We start from the raw sequence: 15,779 nt of genomic DNA on the forward strand, positions 1-15,779 counted from the left end.
TGTTATTCTGTGTTATTCTTGTGATTTGACTTAAATATGAAGCAATAAAATGAAGCTTATCTTGTCTTTATCTTTAACAAAAGAGAAAGTTCTGTTTAGTTGAGTTCTTCAGTTGGGGAATTCCAAAAAAGTAAGTTCTTATCATAATCTTTATTATTATCTATTGCATGCAACTATATAGTTTTTCAGATGCCTTAGATGCTCTTCATTCTGATCAGAGTGAATCAGAGAGAAGAGTGCAGTCTTCGCTTGCTTTCCTTTTTTGTGCAAAGTGCCATATTCGCTGGGTTTGCCCTATTTGCTATTGAACAGCACAGCAATATTTCATCTTCTTGTTAGGGCAAAATATTGCATATCTTAAATTTGGAATTAACCTTTAGGAATGTCTTGTTGATTTTAATTATGTGACTTCATAATTTGATAAGTTGTCAGAACCAGCACAACAATAACCTCCGATTACATCACCTCTAGTGTACCACCTTATAAACAGCTCTACACTCTGCACTGATGACTGCAGACGGATTCAGATTGACTGTTTGCAACATATCAGCAAACAGTCTGTGTTCATAAAGTAGATAGTCTGTCAGTCAGGTAATTGCAAACCTTTGAGTCTCAGAGTGACTTCAGTCAGTCTCGCTCAACCTCAGGACAACCAACTGATCACCACAAAAATTCAATTAAAATTTTTTCGTATTCATAAGAAGCGTGACATTCTACTTTAACTTTAGTCTGATTGAGCCATAAAGGCGATTGGAGATCAGAGATTTGAGTTTACACTATTGTAAGCTAAGAATTCAAAAGTTCATTTACCGAATTATATATTAACCAGCAATAATATTTAGATATGAAAAAGGCCACATCACGAGAAATTACTTAATGGAAAAGTTCAATAGAAAAAATAAGCATTTTTTTAAAAGTTAGTTTTTTGTGATTACAGGCATTGCTAAATGCTGAAGCTACGTGACTGGAAGCCTAAGCAGTCTCTAACTATTAGGCTCACCACAGACATAGACATATAGCATCAGTGACTTGTGTTGAGTGAGTGGAGAAAAATGTGAAGAAGCTGAGTGACAAACACATGCAAGCACAGGGCTCCTACATATGCACACAAATGGATACACTGACTCCCTGATTCGTGCACACACAGAGGCAGGCATACGCTCATAATCTAGCACACAGGGCTGATAAAAGCCTGCCAAGGCTCCTGTGAGACAAATAGAACAGCTAATACGATTCCCACTGGGATCACACATTGCAACAGAAGCAGCACACATCAGGGCTTTAATCACCTTGTTGTACAGTTAGTCAGAAAACGGGGTAAAGACAACATGCTTCTAAGCTGGCCTCCACTGCTCTCTCAAATTTATGGCCCTTTAAGTAACTTTAGTATTTACTCAGCGGCGTATGAAGGAGGCAGGGAGAGCAGCACAAAGAAGTATCCTTGGCAGACACTGTATTTGTCTTTACTTAATATTTTTTGGTAGTAGGTCTGGGTTTTGACACATTCTTGGTTTTTCCATGCTACAGTAGGATTTACAGCGACTGCTCCAGTGGTCATGAACTCTCGATCATTGAATCATTATTGTCTAACGCAGAACTGATCAGACCTGAACCACGTCAACTGCAGTCAGAGAGATTTTCAGGCAGCCAGTGTGAAGGCCAGCTTCTAAGTGATATATCTGTAGCCTCTGAAGAAACCTTGACAATATCATTGGCATTTGCTGGTAACTAGATTGAGTAATGGCTATTTATTAAGAACACTGGCAGTTTCCTTAAAGAGCAGCCACCTCTGTGGCTGTAAAATGAAGCCAACATGGAAGTGGTAAAAACCGCACTTAAGTGGTCACTTGAGACTGGCTCCAAAAGCATGTCACTTCTTATCGACTCTATTGATAAAAATGCCCACCGTAAGAACTTTAACGAACAGGAACAAAAAAGTTTTGGCCTCCATAGTTTCCCCCTTTAACACAACTGTACAGATAGTGACTTATTTATTTATTTATTCATTCATTTACACCCATTTAGATTTTGTTAAGGACCAACGTTAGGTTTTCTTCAGATATGCTGACCACAGATGGCGTACGATGGCTACCGTGACATCACTCACTGGTTTCTGAATTCTCGTTTTCAAGCCTTTATGACATTTGACAAGGTGGGGTGGGGGTGGCCTGAGAAACTGCTTGATAACTGGCCAATGACTTTTGATTGACTGTGGCTAATCTCTCGTTTTAAAATATGGCATGACCAAGATTTGCAAAATAGATTTCCCAGCACCAGCTGAACACATGAACAGGAGTACCACAAACTTTGCAGATCACCTTAGAGACCAACATCCTGGTCTTTATGAAGAATTTTCAACAACACCTAAGTATTAAACAGCAAGAATGTTACTGTTTCACTTCTAGCAGTTACCCCTCATTAGCCAACTGTTGAGCTGTCATTAAAACAGCGGTTAACAAGCTCCTTCTAATAATACAATCATAACAGTTATGTGGGAACTAGGTAGCAAATGGAATTTAACAGGCACAGTCATTAGAGTGTAAAAAGAGTTTTGCTTCCCTTAAAGACCCAAATTGAAGACATCTACCAGCACCTAGGCAGAAATGGTGGCAGCCTGCTTACCCAGCAGCAGGAGTCCTGACAGGGACTAGAAAGAGAGAGCAGATTTCTCCTGTTTTGGCGTCCTGTTAAGTCCAGAATTGAATTCAAAATCCTGCTCCTCACATACAAGGTCTTAAATAATCAGACCCCATCTTATCTTAATGACCTTGTAGTACCATATCACCCTATTAGAGCACTTCGCTCTCGCTCTGCAGGCCTACTTGTTGCTCCTAGAGTATTTAAAAGTAGAATGGGAGGCAGAGCCTTCAGTTTTCAGGCCCCTCTTCTGTGGAACCAGCTTCCAGTTTGGATTCGGGAGATAGACACTATCTCTACTTTTAAGATTAGGCTTAAAACTTTCCTTTTTGCTAAAGCATATAGTTAGGGCTGGACCAGGTGACCCTGAATCCTCCCTTAGTTATGCTGCAATAGACATAGGCTGCCGGGGGATTCCCATGATGCATTGAGTTTTTCCTTTCCAGTCACCTTTCTCACTCACTATGTATCAATAGACCTCTCTGCATTGAATCATATCTGTTATTAACCTCTGTCTCTCTTCCACAGCATGTCTTTATCCTGTCTTCTTTCTCTCACGCCAACCGGTCGCAGCAGATGGCCCCGCCCCTCCCTGAGCCTGGTTCTGCTGGAGGTTTCTTCCTGTTAAAAGGGAGTTTTTCCTTCCCACTGTCGCCAACGTGCTTGCTCATAGGGGGTCATATGATTGTTGGGTTTTTCTCTGTATCTATGAAGCACCTTGAGGCGACTTTTGTTGTGATTTGGTGCTATATAAATAAAATTGAATTGAATTGAATTGAATTGAATTGAATTGAATTGAACCATCAATGAAATATGGTGCCAGGTTCCCAGAAGCACTTGAAATGAACAGGGCTGTTACTGAATACATTTACATGAGCTAAAAGAATAAAGAAGAATAAAAAGCAAAAAGGCAGTGTGGTAGCACAGTGGTTTACACTGTTGTCTCACAGCAAGAAGGTCCTGAGTTCAATTCCACCATCAGACCGGTGTCTTTTTTTCTGTGTGGAATTTGCATTTTCTCCCTGTTTTTGCGTGGGTTCCTTTTGGGTACTCCGGCTTCCTCCCACCATCCAAAGACATGCAGCTTGTGGGGATAGGTTAATTGATTAATCTAAATTGCCCATAGGTGTGAATGTGAGCACAAATGGTTGTCTGTCTCTGTGTGCTAGCCCTGCGACAGACTGGTGACCTGTCCAGGGTGTACCCCGCCTCTCACCCTGTGACAGCTGGGATAGGCTCCAGCGCCCCCCGCGACCCTGAAAAGGAGAAGCGGAAGCGGATGGATTGAAGAAATAAAGAGTATTTTCCTGAGTATTGATATCGAGTTTGAAATTCTAGAATGGTGACGACCTTACCCCCTAATTAGCTGGTAAAATTAGCTTTGAATTGAGCTTTACAGTTTATGAATGTAGCTTGTAAACCACACTCTAATCCAAATATGAGCATTAATCAACTTTTTCTTAATTATTAAAATAGCAGCTAACAAGTTGTGATGTGGGAGCAAGGAAGCAAATGTTAGTTCTGCCTAAAAACCAACAAATTCCTACAATAAGCTCCAACAAACAAACATGGCAGTCCTGACGGCCCTGCAGCTACATCTTCTATATTCTGTTAATGTTTCCAATACGCAGCAGCTCAATGCCCATGTTGTTGTTCTTGAGCACACGGATAACATGAGGAAAGAGGTCCTTGGCAACAGCGAAGATAGAAGTGCTGGGGATCTAAAATATTGCACGCTCTGAAGCTTTGATGACTGATACTGGTGAGTGCACTAAAGCTGAACCTTTTGCTTTTTAAAAATCTTCCATATCAGTGGAGATAAGAATGAGAAAAGCCAGTAGAAAGAGACAGAAAGACCAAGAGATTGGCATGACTCCTCACAGCATGAGATAGTAGATACACCATGTTTTATCAGGGTCATTTTGGTCACATCTCTTTAGATTAACATCCAGCTCTCTGTGGATCTGAATGGCATATCATTTAAGGCGTTTAACACTCGGAATGTCTTGATCCGATGTGTTGTGCACTCACAAGGTTGTTCAATGAGTTAATGCACAGGCGTATATGGACAGGCTATGTGTGCAATGAAATATTCATGCAGAAGTACTCAGAACTCAGAGGAGGGTAGAGCACAAACAGCACCTCGGCAGACGAGAAAAGCCCCCAAGGAATAACAGCAAGGAAGAAAAGAGCTGGAGTGAATATAATGGGGGGTAAAGAATATACAGAATTATATTTATAGCAATACTAAAAAATAAAATGCTCTGACATCCAGTATTTGTTCACAGTGACAACGCAGATCAATATAAACTTCTCAATCCTTTGATCATGCTAATCACAACCTGTCCATCTACAGCGAAGAAGCGCATTAATCTAAAATCCAATTGCTATTTTACAGCCACGCTTCCTCCAATGTTTCCCTGCCAGCACTTTGACTGACATGTTCTTGTAGTGGTTTGGAGGGAGCTACTGCCCTATCCTGATCACTTCCCTCTTGACACCACAAACATCCCTCCTGTCTTTCAACTGAAAGGATGATGATGGTGGCGAAGGTCCACAGAGGAGGATACTACAGATTTGGCTTTAGCCCAAACCAGATGCCCTCATTTTTCTCTCTGGCAAACTGGAGAACAAGCAGGCTTTCAAGGAGCTCAGTGTGTGAGAACATGCACCAATTAAGAAGATCAATTTCAGCTGACACTTCTGTAAATCACAAACATTTTATTATAGTTGTGTTTTTTTAATTAAGATATTAAAAACAACATGAAGACAAATAATGCACTACTGCAATTATATTTGTTTATTATCGCTGAACTCTTAACTCTGGAAACTGATTGCAACAAGGACAATACTGGGCTCAACGTGAAAGAAGAAAAAATAAACCATTTACTGTGTGATATGAGATGGATATTTAAAAAGGGATTTTTTTTGGCTGAAATGCCAGCATTTAATGTAACAAGTTGCCTTTTTCCCTGTTTGCAGATGTGGGTGAAAGACAATGACGCACTAAGGATGAAAGCCTGTTTATTTCCCCTTAAATGGTGCCACACTGAAAAGGGAAACGCATTTGTGGATTGAGCAACAGCGTTGAGTATGTGAGCTGTGTTCGTGAAAACCTTGTCAAATGTTCCCCGTCTTCTCTGGTGCCTTTTGTTGGATTGGATGACTGAAATCTGAAGGATCGAGACATATTGGCAATTTAACTATTTATTCATTTAACAAACAGATGCCTCTATAGCTCTGGAAGAACCATACAAAGCTTGGAGGATAGAGTTTGGTCCCAGACTGTGGAGATATTGGGTTTGCCAAAACTGCAGAATCGAATTTTGATGTCGTTTAACATTGACGTTGCTTCCAATGATAACAAGCCTTGTTTTTCCAGTGACATCACCATCACAATGCTGCCACCAAAAGCTATGCAGTAATCAACATGTTGATCCAACTGCAGTAGGCAGAATCTGGACTGATCACTGAACATATTTCTCCAAATGTTCAGGTTCCAATGCGCATGGTGCTGACACCAGCGCAAATGGGCCCGACGGTCAAGGGCAGCTGCAGCAGGCCTCTTGACAACCCTTTAAGACCACAGATTGGCTGCGTGCACTCTGTTCTGTATTGTCTGGGTACAGAGCTGTCGGCCATATTGTCCTGCAAACCTTGTCTGCAAATCTGTAGAAGACTGCCTACAGTTCCTAAGTTCTGACAGGGTGAGGAAACAGTCTTCTTGTAGCGTCATCTTCTTGGGACGCCAGCTTCGCAGCCTGTATCTGGCATGTTATAGTCCCCAATTATATGGAATTTGGCCTTCAGTTTGGAGATGATATAAGGGCTCACTAAAAATAATGCTGTAACTTGCTTTTGTGGAACATCAGCCGAAAGTTGACCTATCCAGATCAGTCCAACATGGTGTGTTTGGAGTAGACACCAACTGATGCTATAGCAGGGTCCATGCTCACCAGTGCTGCTATTAAGGCACCAAACCTGACTGCAGTTGAGGTATCAGAAGCTCAAAACAAGAGTTAATAGAAGAATAAGCTGTTTGGCACTGACATTGCTTTTTCATTGGTTTTTCATAGATGTAACCCACAAACTCAATTCTGCTGCTCAACCCACAAACACATTTTTCTTACAGATGTGGCACCATTTAAAGGACAATAAAGAGACTTTTATTTGATTGGCAAACTGACTGAAAATATGACATTCAGAATTTTGCACATATTAATTTAATTTATAAAAGTGTCTTAGAATTTTCTTGAACATTGTTTAAGTTCTGAATTTATTTACTTGAAGTTCATAATAATAAATCCTTTACAGGATTCAGAGTACATAACACCACTGTGGTTAATGAGTTATTTTCATAAGGGGGAAAAAAATCAAAGAAACAAAACAACATAAAACAAAAAAACTTTATGCTTCGCAAATCAGTCACTGCATAACAGAAGAAAGTTTTTTGGTTTATTTCTATAACATCGGATCAGACTGGGGCTCTGGGTGCATCTTCATCACTTTCTAACATGTAGAAGACAGAAACATTGTTTTGAGGAACATTTGAATGCATTTCATTTCAAAGCCACTCATCTCATAGACTAACACTTTAGGTATTAACATTATATTACAGGTTGAAAACCAACCTGTTGGGTGAACTACATGCTAATTCTAATAAAGCAACAGAGTGTGGATTTCTGATTTTTCATGAGTAGGTGGGCAATATTCTGTCTCTACTACTACTATGTGCTGCAAGCAGTACTGACAGCTTTGTCAACTGTGAAATGTGCTTGAGTATACAAACTGACTCATTGTTAACATGCACTTTGCTTAATTCGCCGTGGAGAAAACATCATGCTCAGACTGTGGAACAAGTATTTTATTCCCCTGAATGAAGAAATACAGTCTGTACAGTAACATGACCGTAAATAATACTGCTCCTTCTTTTATTTATCCTTTGCACACAAGAGTCATACATTTTAGTTGGCTGTTTTGCCATCCTTACCTATGGAACTTTTTTATGCTGTGTTATGGAATATATATTTAAATGATAGTTAAAGCTAATGAATCAGACGGCACAGTTTTTCTCTATATTCAGTCTAATGATGTTGGCCAGTGTCAAATACTGGATCAGGGCAACCCTTGACACCTTAAACCATTCTTTACAACTTTGTTAATGCATTTTTGCCTTTGGAGAGAAGGGGAATATTTTAAACTATTTATTTTGAGCCAGTGACTCCTTCCAGGAGTAGACCCCAACCAGTTTATTAGTGATCTGATATTATTGGGTATTGGCTAACTATTTGTTTATCTAATGTAAACACAACAACCTGCTGTAATCTGTTTATTTTTCGTATGTTGGAATATTTCATTTTTATCTTCCTCCAAACACCCCCATCTGATCACAGCAGATGGCTCCCCCTGCCTGAGGTGGTTCTGCTGCATGGTTCTCCAAGTTTAAAAGGGAGTTTTTCCTTCCCACTGTCACTGTGATTGGAGTAGCTTGATTGTAAGGGTTTTCTCTGTATTATTGTAGAGTATCTACCTTACAATATAAAGCACCTTGAGGTTGTGATTTGATGCTATTTAAATGAAACAGAATTGAATTGAATTGACCAATTATTGGTACTGGTATCAGTCTTAAAAGTCCTTTATTGGTTGGGCTCTAGATCCATGCATACCACTCTAACATGTGTAGAAACTGCAGCCTGACTTGCCTGTTTTGTGCTATGTTAACACACAGGACCACAGGAGAAAGTGTGGTTGTAGAACAGTCAGCTGAAAAATATGTGAAACTCAGTTTAAGCTTCCACACGTTGAGCTACTCTCAGCAGGTAATATATGAGTATTCAGACAATATGCAAATAGTACACGACCCGGGTCAGGCTGCAACAAAGCAACTCAGCAAGAGAGAGAAAAGCAGCAGTACAAACATTGTAATGTTTATTAAAAGTTGTCAATTATGCAAGTGCACTGTATGTGCAGTATGTCTTTGGATGTAGATTCCAGCAGAGCAGAGACTCACAAGCTCACTTACAGTAAGCTGTGAGTGTGGAGTGTGCAAGCACCTCCACATCCCAACTGTTTGCAGTGGTCGCATCTGCTCAGTATCACGCTCATCATCAGTCTCAGCCCTCAGGTGATTTTCTACCAAACACTTGACATCCTCACTTTCCCAGCATCCTCTCTGTCACTCCTTTAAGTACTTTAACTGCTTTTTTTTACTCTGAATCTCCCATCTCCCCCTACCACAACCATCCATGCATCTCTTCCACAATCTATTCCTCCTCTTTCTGAGATGAGCGAGGCGTGGTCCTGCTGGACCACTGCCTAAGACAAGTGTCAGCAACGATCTCAGCCGCTACTCTCTGCAGTGAAATGGCGCACCGCTGAAACGATTACACCAGATAGGTCCCAAGGTCAACAGAGCTGTCAGGACAAGCTCTAAACTCTTCAACTCCAACCCCTCCCCGTGGACGATAAGGAAAACAGGCGGAGGTGTTAATCGAGGGCGCTGTGCGGCTCACAGACTTACTGACACGCTCTCTCATACAGTTCATTTTCATCTCTCTCGTTTATGCAAATGTTCTTTCATTTGCTCGTTAAGTTGTTTTTCTTTGGCAGTCGCAGGGCGCCGCATTATTGCAGGGCTTGTTCCTCATAAACATTTTATAGATACAATACTGAAACGCAAAAAGAAAACCAACAAAGCACAATCTGTGCCTCTAATCAGAAGTGGTGCTTGGATCTGGGCTGGTACACTTGAACGTGACAGGTTGTCATTGAGGAAATGGCTCAACAAGGGGTTCATTGTCTATGTAGGTGGTGAGATCAGGAGAAAATAAAGAGAGCATGCCGAAGGACATTTGGGAAATTTGCTGACAGTTTATGGGGTGGGTGGGGGTGGGGGGGGGGGGGGGGGGTTGGTATGTACATGCTTCCCCTGATATATATGTTTATTTGTACAGCACATCTAAACAAAAGAGCACGCAGGGGAGGTCACTTTAGCCTGACAAAGGTCACATTTCCTAACGCAGGAAAACTGCTTCCTGGCCGGTAAGAGCTCTGCTGTAAGATGGAGTTCACCAAGGAATAGTGCTCACACACTACCTCGAATTTCTCAGGGAAACTCGGAAAGAAGGAGACGCTTCGACCTGCGTCGTTGTACTTTGATGCTTACTTACTGTGTACTGTGAAGGTTAACCTTACTTTATCTTTCTGTGTAGACCGCTTAGAAAAAAATCAAACCTCGTTAGTACCTGTGAAACCTTAAAAACGCCTCCACTTTTACTAACGCCGAGGATAAAACAAAGCTTTTTAACCATTCCCCACTTAAAAGAAACAAAAGCAGCTCTGCCTGCGCGGAAACAAACACCACTCCAGATAAACTGCTGTAAGCAAAGTGCTGCCATTAATCAACTATGCTTGTGGTTCAGAATGAGTAGTCGCCTGTAACTTGTCAAGGGCCTTTACATTAAGTATTTGCTTTTACACTCCAAAGGCAGACCTCGAGTTTCCGTGAATAAAGCAGTCTATTAATCTTGCCGTCAATCTGTGCACCTGCAGAGAGAGAAGGGGAGAGGGAGCAGGTGGGGGGGGGGGGGGGGGGGGGGGGGGAAGTTATCAACCCCTCAAGTGTTTGAAGTGCTATTTCATCCACAAGAGAGACACAGATGAATACTAAGAGAGGTTTCTCCAAGATGGTGTGGAAGAGCAAAATCTATGAATGTTTGAATGACTTTCAATACAGTAAAGGTAACGGCACCTCTAAACAGCACCGAGGGTAGGGAGAATGATTTATGCAGATGTGAGCAATGGATGAGGTCTGACTGTCACTAACAGGGGGAAGGTAGATCTCAAAGTGGGTCTAGAAACACACTAAGGAATAGATTTAGATTTTTCAAACTATCATTTGAATCAGTGATCTAGTAATAAGAGCAGGATTTTACAAGGACTAGCTTCTGCTCTCTCCCTTTTGAAATTACAGACAGCATGTAGACAAACAGTGATCGCTCTTCATTACAGCATACTAAACACCCCCGTCAGTACAGGAACAGGAAGAGAAGTAAATGCCTCCTGCTCTGCCAATGCATAAGACTGTAATATAAAACTGTCATTCATCAGAGCATAGTTCAGGATGGATTAATTCCCAGTAACCCACCAGAAAACATTCTGAGAATGCTGACAGACTGAGTTGCACCATATGAACAGAATGAATTACAGAACTTATTGAACCTAGACCATCTCATCTGGACCATTTTTTGTGATGTGGTTTGTGATTGTCATTCCTTCTATTGATATGTGTGTATGTGCAACCCATTTCTTGCATTTCTTTGTACATATTATCTCTCCTTTCTTCACCTGCTGATCTTTTGGGAAATGTGAGACTAACACATTAAAAACTGTTAAAAGGGTTAGAATTGCAAATTAAAATTTTTAATTAAAAAAAAAAATGCTGCTAAATTTTATAATTAATCCATCCAAATAATAGACTGATCATCAGAGTTAACAGTGATCTCATTTCACTTATCGATCAGTCTTTGACCAGTTTTTCCAGTTATAAAATCTCTTTATTATTTAATTAATTATATTAATTATTAATTAGGCCTCATTTCTTTAACCATAAGCAATAAGAGTAAATCAATAAAATAAAATCAGGAAATAATAATATCCTGATTTTATTTTTTTAAACGGAGCAGTGTAAAAAGTTTCTGTATATTTAACAGAAACTTTTTGGCAGCTGGATGCCCGTATAAACCGTATAAACCTATAACAGTATCTTACTTTTGGCGCTCCCCATAATACTGTTCTAATCACAGAAATCAGTTACAGTGTGGAAAACAGAATATGATAACAAAGAGATTCTTTAAATTGCAAGTTACTACAAGGTTAATTCAAGGTTTGGCAGATAAAGAAGAATAGTAGGTACACTACATTATACATTATCATTTACTTATTATACGTCATGACTGTGGGGATTACCTCAGCGACTTTGCTAGCACTCTGATTTTGAACTGGAACCAATCTGTTGTGTAAATTTTTTAAAAATCATTTTGTTAGAAGAGTGCATCGTGGATAAGTTTAGTGACCTTTCAGTGGCATCCTTAATGCAGTGGGGCTGGGTGGGCGGGGGCAGTAATGGTAATAATGTAATAAGGTTGCAGAAAGGCTGGCTGCCAACCACATATTTCACAACATATTTATGGTAACAGTGCAAGGTAACATTATTCTTTGATGTGTACTATTCTTCTGCAACTCGATAAATGACTTACTGGTAAATTATGCCAAAGTTGTTTAACTGTGTGGAATCAATTTATAACACTTAACGCTATTGTTCATGCAGGCAGACGCCCTAACGGGGGCCGGGGACTCCGTAGATGAATTGGAAAATAGAGGAAATAAAATTATCTTTGCACTTTTCCCACACTGTTTTCTTCCTGATAATCCGTTATATGTTGAGTCTCACAAACACACACTACCTCGTGTGTGGGCTTTATATTAGTGACGTGAAAGTCTTGACTGCTCCTACTTACAGCGAAACGGTCCTGTTGGGTAAGAAGCTGGGCTGTAAGGTGTCCATCAGATCCACGTCGTCGCACACAACTTTGATTCGGACCTGCTGCCTGCTCAACTCCTTGGACCTCTCAGCGGAGCAGTGACAGCTGTCAATGATCAGATCCGGGCAGTTTCTATTGCTCAGGCTCGACTTGCACAGCAGGACTATTACGCACAATAAAGTCAGCGCCCTCATTGTGGACTGAGATAACTTAAAATATAAGAAGAAGAAAGGGAAAAAAGGAAAGAAACCCGCTATTTTCAAGTGATGTCGTCCCAGCTTCTGTGACAAACAGGGACCATTTCACATTCACTCCCGTTACAATAAAGTTTCCTCCGTTCCTGAGCCGAAGTCCAGATCCCAAACCCCGCTCGTCACCTGCTGCGCTGTAATGAGCTGAATACTTTCGCTGTTTTATTGCTTTTAAACCAGGAATAAAGTTAAACATCGCGGGTTTTAAATGCTGACATTTCTGAACAACAGTCTTACGAGCCGGCTTCTGTCATGTGCTCTGGAGAAAACTTCCAAAAGTGCGTTTTCAAAGTCAAACTTTTCGGCGACACTACCTTTCGCGCTGGCAGCAGAAATCAAGAAATATTCCCTTCACGATCCATTTAAAGTGCTTCTGTTTAAACCGCTGCATGCCGTGTTGTCATTCTTTGTCATCACGCAGTTTATGCGCCCTTGGACTTGTTGCGCATGTAGTGTCCCGAAAGTCCCTCCCCGTCCAGTCCTTACAGGCGTCGGTGTGGGCTCATAAACGTCTCATTGCTACAAGAGGCCGTTAGATAACGTCCTGAAGACTTTCGGCTTCTCTTTCTTTCGGATTGCGCTTACTGAAAGCAACAGGGGGAAGAAGCCCGTCCTCTCATCTAAATAATAATCAATGAGTGGGATCACAGATGGGCTAAATTAAACAATTTTCTCGTCTTTGCCACCTCAGAGAGTCCCCGGAGGTCCTCTAGACCCATGATTTCTCAAACACAAACATTTACACTGCCTGATGAAAAGTGCTGCTGTTTGTTTTAGTCTCTTCAGTCACTCAGGGACGAAGGAACCGGTTTGTATCCAATTCCCGTGACCTGTACACAAACTGAAAATGAGCCACAGCGCTGGTGAACAGGCGAAACACACATTTTCGGGGGGGAAATGGCTTGAATTGTGATCTTGGGAAACATGGTGTTCTACTATTTTACATGCCCCCTAAACGAAAGTAGAATCTTGTTTTTTTTAACTCATTAGTTTCCATATTGCTCGGCTTTGATTTGCTGCAGTGAGAGGCTGCTGCAGATGTTGGCATTTTACGAGCAGAGGACAGACTTGTAAACCTGGCGTTCATTTCACTGATGGCAATAAATTAAGAATATGAGCTGGAAGGTTGACACAGTAACGGATTGTTGGCCTCATGAAGATGATTAATGAGTAAATACAGAAAAGACTACTTTAAATGTCTTTATGTTTTAGGATTTAGAGGTACTTAAAAGAGAGTGTGAACTGGGGCATTTCTTTGAAATTAGATTAACTTTGATGAGCTGAATTTTAGTTTGTTTGTTTTTTTATTCCATCCAAGATGTCATCTGATTCCTCTTGAGACAGAAAGCAAACAATGTGGACCAATACCTGTCCTATAATGTGCACTTATTCTTATCAAGCAATAGTGACTTTGAACAGCCCACACGATGTATCCAGTGACATCAATCTCGTCTCTTTCTGGGGCATAATCTGTACAGAGGGCTTGGCCCCAGGGGGACAGAAGCTGAGACAGCTGGCTAGTTAGGTTCCCCGGGGCCAGGGTGAGGTGCTTCCCCTGTGTGTTTGTGTGTCCATGTGCATTGCACCCTGGGCCAAAATCCTCCCTCATTATCCACATTGTCTCCGGCACAGGCCCGAGAGCACAAAGGAGGGTTTGAAGCCGCTCCCACTGACCCTGCAAGCAGCCCGTGTTTCCTATTCTTCCGTTTTGACAGGCAAACATGGACTCCCTTTCTCTCCATAAGAGCATGCTATACTGAGAAAGACACAACCTTCCCTTCTCTGTTTATCCACATATGGAGACCCTTGTGCTCCCATGACACCGCCTCAGACTGTCAGTCACATTTGTTTACACAGATGTATATTTACCTCGTACCTCTAAGTGCAGAGGAGAATCTTACCCACCAGCTGACCTCTGGGGAAGCCAAAGAAAAGTCACTTGGTGTAGCTGACATCAACATTTGAAGTGATCCATCTTTAATAGACCCTAAGGAAACCTTTCCTTGGATGCAAGCCATGACTGTTCACTGAGCTACTTGTATGTTCTTAATGGAAAACAGATCCATGTACTCGAGTGTGTTCTATAAAGGTTTTCCTGTCTGGCAGCGGCTATATTTTCACACCAACAGCCTCTTCTGAATGGCACAAACAACTTTAATTGAAACTATGAAATCCCGCTGAACATTATTGTAAAATAGTGCTGCAGTATTAACTCAAAATAAAACCTCATTAGTGCACAATGAAGTGATGGAGTCAATCCTGGTCAAGCAACGCAAACATGTCTGTCTGCAGAGCATGTTCTTGTGTTTTCCCTCGTGCACATTAGTGTTCACAGCTCTCCATTATTACTCTGTGACAGAGATGAATAGACCCTGGCTGCAAGCAATCACAGTCCTCACTAAATATTTACCTGCTGAACTTGAAGAGGCCAGGGTACAGCAGGATAAGAGTTACTCATTATTAGTCCATGACGTTTCGGATGAAGGCTCGAGGTGTTCAAACTTGTTCCGTTAATATGGAATATTGCACATAAAAAAATTGTTGTTTTAGCTTTAAGCAAATGTGACAGGTGGTTTCTAGTTTCATAATCGTTAATACTGGTGTTATCTGAAGGGTGTGAAAGAGTACTAAAAATGTACCATAATGCCCCATCTGTGTTTTGGCCGGAAGTAAGACAGCGACGGTTGAAATGATCCCTGAATTAAACATACAGGTGAATTTAAAGCGAATGCTCTTTGGGCATGTGAAAAGCAGTCATGTAATATTTATATGACTTAGAAAATAAAATTGTGGGGCCTGCATTAAGGGCAATACCCAGAAAAGTCGTGGAATCATAAGTCTGCACTTGAGTCAAGTCCAACAAACTGTCAAACAAAAGTTATATAAACTATAAGATTCTCATTTACTGAATTGTTTTGTTTAATTTCTCAGTCTCACAGACAAAGAAATTTAAAACTACAATAATTGGTATTTGTGAATGCGCAGCGGGACGGACCATTGCATTTGACTGAAAAGAGTGGAACAAAGATTTATTCATCAGTTGTACAGCCACACTTTCCTCAATGAAAAACAAAGCCTCAAACTTTCCTGGAAAGAGTTTGGCTCAAAGTCTTAGCCAGGTGACGGACTGGAGACCTGTCCAGGGTGTACCCTGCCTCAAGAGCGGTGACAGGTTCCAGCCCCACTAACAGCCCTAAATTGGATAAGAAAATGAACGTGTACAGATGGACTGATGTCACCAGGACTTAAAAATGAGGCTTAAAAAGCTCTTTTTTGGGGCAGGATTCTTTTTTGCTTTTGTTTATAGGTCAGTCCAGAGTGCCGAGATGATCGACGTTAGTTCAGCCAA

At 41.1% G+C, this 15,779-nt stretch overlaps 1 protein-coding gene across 1 annotated transcript in view; it reads right to left on the minus strand.

Moving 5' to 3' along the window:
• Positions 1-12,836, minus strand: part of adgra1b (adhesion G protein-coupled receptor A1b) — a 185,362-nt gene extending 172,526 nt beyond the window's left edge. The window contains exon 1 of the mRNA XM_004554556.5: positions 12,156-12,836. Within this exon, the coding sequence (XP_004554613.2) occupies positions 12,156-12,373 (218 nt within the window). The 5' untranslated portion in view covers positions 12,374-12,836. The remainder of the gene's footprint in view (positions 1-12,155) is intronic.
• Between the last annotated feature and the right edge of the window lie 2,943 nt (positions 12,837-15,779).

This window comes from Maylandia zebra, linkage group LG13, assembly GCF_041146795.1.
Source record: "Maylandia zebra isolate NMK-2024a linkage group LG13, Mzebra_GT3a, whole genome shotgun sequence".
Lineage (NCBI taxonomy): Eukaryota > Metazoa > Chordata > Actinopteri > Cichliformes > Cichlidae > Maylandia > Maylandia zebra.